General features: G+C 38.5%; 1 protein-coding gene across 1 annotated transcript in view; it reads right to left on the reverse strand.

Moving 5' to 3' along the window:
* Positions 1-620: 620 nt before the first annotated feature.
* The window catches only part of LOC111869339 (cytosolic 10-formyltetrahydrofolate dehydrogenase), an 84393-nt gene continuing 79698 nt past the window's right edge, over positions 621-5315 (reverse strand). The window contains exon 16 of the mRNA XM_023860793.2: positions 621-3029. Within this exon, the coding sequence (XP_023716561.1) occupies positions 2974-3029 (56 nt within the window). The 3' untranslated portion in view covers positions 621-2973. The remainder of the gene's footprint in view (positions 3030-5315) is intronic.

Consider the following 5315-nt stretch of genomic DNA (forward strand, 5'->3'; position numbering starts at 1 on the left):
GAGTACTATCTTCTTAAGAGCGGTCATGGTTTTTATGTAGACACAATTTCATTAAATAATTTTCTCATGACATCCGTGTGTCAGTTGGACATGTGACATGATGTATATTTTGATGTGTATATGAATATGATGAAATAATGATATATACTATAAGTTATACAAAATGGAGTGTGAGAGATATTAGAGCAGAGTGTAAAGAGAATGCTTGTATATGATAACCACAGGATTTATAAGTGTAAATGCAACATCATTACTCTTAGTATCTAGACTTCTAGTGATCACACACTGTTAGGGTAGCACAGGTATAGAGTAAGATATTCAGAATAATTTTGGCTTCAAAAGGGTGCAATTGTGTTACAGCTGGATAATTTCTTCTTTAAGTGCACAAAAATAAAATGACTAGGGATAAGGGTCAGAGCCAAGACTTACCTTTGAAGCAATCCTTTCCTAAACAAATCTGTAAAATTTGTTGGAAATTGCGTTTCTGTTTTAAAGGAAGAGAGAGAAGTGGTCAGTCACTTCTTGGCAACACAGTGCATAAGGCATAATCAACCTGGAGGTCCATATAATGGTAGACACCACTAACAGGGATTCTGTGAGGGCAGAATAGTAAAACATCAAAAACTTCAGAGTATATTTTACTCTGGAAGGGTCAAGTATTGTTCCAACAGTGGGCAGTGGCCAATTCAGATGTCACAGTAGCCTAATAAAGAAATAAGGATCAGAATTTTCTTTACAACAAGTTTTTTTCCTGCACTATTCAAAGACACTGAACATTGGAAATTGTATATCATTTCTCTTGTTGTGTGAGTGCACAGTAGAATGATCATATAATTCTTGGTGACACTGCACCGAACACACAAATCTGGAGGCAAACAGCCCAATCCATGTAGCTGAGTGTCCTATGTTTCTTGTTGTCACATAGTTGCCAAGAGAGTAATAATTCTGCATCATAAACACAACACGGTTAAGTCAAAAGAGACTGTTGGGTATTAGATCATAGAAAAGGTAACAGAATGTTCAGGAATAGCAACAGGATGAATATATTCTTAGCTTAGGAATGGGAACAAATAATTTATGTAACATTCTGCTTATAATGAAGTTATGCTCTTTCTCTGCTTTTGAGAAATCTTTGAGAAGGGATGAACAACAATTACAAGCATCCTAATCCCACTACCAAGATCGCTTTCTGGAGGGGTGCTTCCTGACAGCAATTCTCATATGTGAAACTAAACTCAAAATCACAACGAATTGACTCAGAACTTTTCCAGATGTACTGTGGTTTCCTTTCCTGCTTAAAACCTGCTGTCAGAATTGGCATTCCCATAAAACTATTCACAAATCTTGCTGTCCTTCAAAATACCCTTCCCTTCAATTTAAATGAAACTAACCATTATCCCAAATAAGGATGGGCAACTGGAAAAAAACTAAGAACATCTATTGTACAAAATATCAGTATGGGAGTAAAGGATATTTTTTCTAGGTGTTCTTCATATTTTCAATGTTTGTGATAATTATAATGTTTTTCTGACATGCTTCAGGGAACTGTCTTCTCAAGTATGAAAGGCATTTGGTCATGGTTGCTGAAACCCCAAAGAAGTAAGGCAGTATACTTTCGCATCATTCAGGAAAATAAATTCAAGTAGGATTTTACTTGTCATATTGTATCTGTAAAATATTTGGACTATACCATAGTTCAGGTGGTTAGTCTCCTGCATTGTACCCTGGCGGCATAGGTACAAACCCAGTACTCTTCATGTGGAATTTGTAAAGGACAAAGTGGCACTGTGGTTGGTTTTCTCTGAGTACTTCTGTTTCCCCTGCCAACTGTCACTCCACATACATTAATCATCCTGTTGTGAATGTCATATAATCTCAGTAATAACAGCTATGTCAGCTTAAAAGAAACATCCCCTTCCAAGTGTAAACCAAAGATTGAGGGTGTTTAGGAACAGACAACTGAGGAGAATATTCGGATTTATGAGAGAGAATTAGAATAAATGGATGCACCTTAAGAAACCCTTGCACCAGAACTATCAGTCACATATTGTGCAGCCCCGTAATGGAATCTTAATTGACCTAGAATGAATGAATGTATGAGGGCTAGGCCTTCTCGGCCCTTGCACTGCGACCTACAGTGGTCTATTGTGCTTTAATTGACCTAGAAACTAACAGTTATGTAATACACAAGGCTATTTTATATTTGTCACAGCACCTTTCACAGGTGAGATCATTTAGTTATCCCAGTGTGAATAGGTGTCCTTTCAGGCGACAGTTCTCTCTGAGTAGTCTTTTCAATTGGCTCAGATGGTTGACTGTACATCTAATACTTCATTTGGTGGAGAGTTTGCATTCTTTTGGCCACACATGGGTGTCCAGTAGTTGTGGTTTTTTTCTCTTCATGTTCTGCTTGGCAACCATTCCCAGATACCACATGTCAGCATAGATACTATCAGTGGTTTTTCAGACTCAGTTCATGCCAGTTGATTGGCTTAAGGACATGACAGAAAAATTGTGAAAATTTCATAATGATGAGCATAATGTGAGCTTTTTACCAAAAGTATGCGGTTGATTAAACCATGGAGCATGAACTGGGCAGGGCTTGTTGCATACATGGGAGAATTTGTACACAAATCTGAAATGAACACACCCCTTGGAAGCTCTAGGCACAGATGGGGGGATACTGTTAAAATGAATCTTAAAGGTATAGTGTGGGAATGTTTAGAATGTGTTCATATGGCTTAGGATAGAGATCAGTGGTCAGATTTTGAATACATGGAAATGGAATTTTGGGTTTCATAAAAGGCAGGCAATTTCTTAAGTATCTAAGGGGTCAAAAAACACTGAAGGATTCTGCTTCGTGGAATTAGTTCATTCATTTGGTTTGTATAGATAGTACACGCACTACAATAGCACTTCACAGTTCCAGTCCATGCATCAGTTTATTTTCTGTTGCAGCAAGATGCATATATTCTAATATTCAAGTGTAACACATTTGATCTTCATGTATTCATTCAAAGCTTCTTCTCCTGCAAAACAGAAAACAACGCTTTGTAATATGCAATGAAAAAACAAGTGCAGTTGAACAGTTAACAGCTACAGAATACCATTAAGGAAAGAAAAATAATAATATTCATGTAATTTAAGAAGGCTTTGAAATGGGGTGAAGTATTATGACTTCATAGGGAAATGTGTTAGTTTTGACAGGGTAGAGAGTGGTTACCAAGAAAGCAGCAAAAAGTGTGGGTAATATAATGAAATGACACAACCAGAGGAGGAAATACTTCAAGCATTTGTTGTGATGGGGTAGAATTGTAATAAAAAATTACATCTGCACTTTCAAACAATGGATATTTATGTGCTATGGTGGTTACAGCCCTACAGAGTTCATTTTGTGCACATTTGAATTTTAGTGCAGGCTCTAGAAAAGACTAATAATAACCATAACATTGCAAAATAAATGTTTTCATGAAAATAAAGCAGAGATTTGCAGGTCATTTTCACAAATGATCTTAATATCTTAACTGCATAAATATATTCTAAAATTATAGAAGCTTATAATTTTGACTTTCATGTACATACACTTCGGTTGGAGGCTTCAGGTTTGCATACGGATGGTACATTTACAGAAGTCTTGCACACAGACTCTTGCTGTGATAACCTAAGAAACAGCTTTTCTCCACAAATGAACCCACCTCACATTTCTGACAATGTACGAAGGGGGACCGAAAAATAACCGGAACCGACCTGTTGCGCGCGCATGCTTTGTAGTTACGAGTTGTGCTGCTAGGTGGTGTTAGCTGGGGGTCTCCCGCGACTGTTAGTGAGCTGGCGTCAGTCTGAGTTAAGTTGTTTGTCTGTGGTGCTCTGTTGTGTGCGTTCCTGTTTCAACCCTTTGGCGATTAGTGAGATGGCCGACCAGAAGGAACAAAGAGTGTGNCACTGTTTTGAGCAGTGGCAAAAGCGTTGGGACAAGTGCATTAATGCACATGGACAATACTTTGAAGGGGACTAATATACAGTTCAATAAAAATGCAAAAATAGAAAATAACAAAAATAAATTCCAGTTATTTTTGGGTCCCCCCTCGTACATTGACTTTTCTCGTAGCCCAGCAAGATGGATATACATGGAACCAAAGCCAGTAAGAAGGAACAAGACAGCACTTATTGCTGCTGGAATCCAGTTTAGTGCCTTTACTGATATTTACTTTTCAACCTAATGATCTCTGTACATATGACTGCAGTCCTGGATGTGTCAGTGTATTCCTTACTAGGTCAAGTCAGAATTCTCTATATGAGATTTTCCTTCCACCACATGAAATAAAAAAATGTAACTGTTGATAATAGCCATGTCTAACAGATGGAAGAACAACTTCTTTGTCCATTTCCATGTGAGTAGCTACTGCCATCCTGTCTGCCATGTCCACATATCACACTGTTTCAATTTCATTTTCTCATGTCCTAGGTCCTGTGGCATGCCCTTTCTCACAGTCTCACAGCAGTTCTTTTTTTGTCAAGTCATTTTATATATCCAAAAACATAAAAATTAGAATATACAAAACTATAATTTTGCCTGTGGTTCTGTATGGGTGTGAAACTTGGTCTCTGACATTAAGGGAGGAACGTAGACTCAGGGTGTTGAGGAGAATATTTGGACCAAAGAGAGATGAAGTGACAGGAGGTTGGAGAAAACTGCATAATGAGGAGCTTCATAACTTGTAGTCTTCTCCAAGTACAATTAGAATGATCAAGTCAAGGAGGATGAGGTGGACAGGGCATGTAGCATGAATGGGGGAGAAAAGGAATGTGTATAGGATATTGGTGTGAAAGCCTGAAGGAAAGAGACCACTGGGAAGACCAAGGTATAGGTGGGTTAACAATATTAAAATGGAGCTTAGAGAGATAGGATGGTATGGTATGGATTGGGTTGATCTGGCTCAGGATAGGGACCAGTGGAGGGCTCTTGTGAACACAGTAATGAACCTTCAGGTTCCATAAAATGCTGGGAAATTCTTGGGTAGCTGCAGGATTTTGCTTCTCCTCAAGAAGGGCTCAGTTCCTTAACAATTTGCGGACCGCACACCCTTTAAAAGGTTTTTCGCTTTTAAACATGGCGGACCATTCGCGTGTTAACAGGCTTTTAGAACACGATAAGTTGCAACACACTATACATCGCTCTGGCGCCACTTACATTGCACGCAAACGCCTGCAGATGCGTGATAAGACTCAGGAATGTTTAGTTAGCAGTCAGTAACTTTGCCTTCTTCAAGCTGTGTGTATCAGCCAGTAGCTAGTGGTGAGAATGGATCAAGGAC

This window comes from Cryptotermes secundus, unplaced genomic scaffold, assembly GCF_002891405.2.
Source record: "Cryptotermes secundus unplaced genomic scaffold, Csec_1.0 scaffold541, whole genome shotgun sequence".
Classification (NCBI taxonomy): Eukaryota; Metazoa; Arthropoda; class Insecta; order Blattodea; family Kalotermitidae; genus Cryptotermes; species Cryptotermes secundus.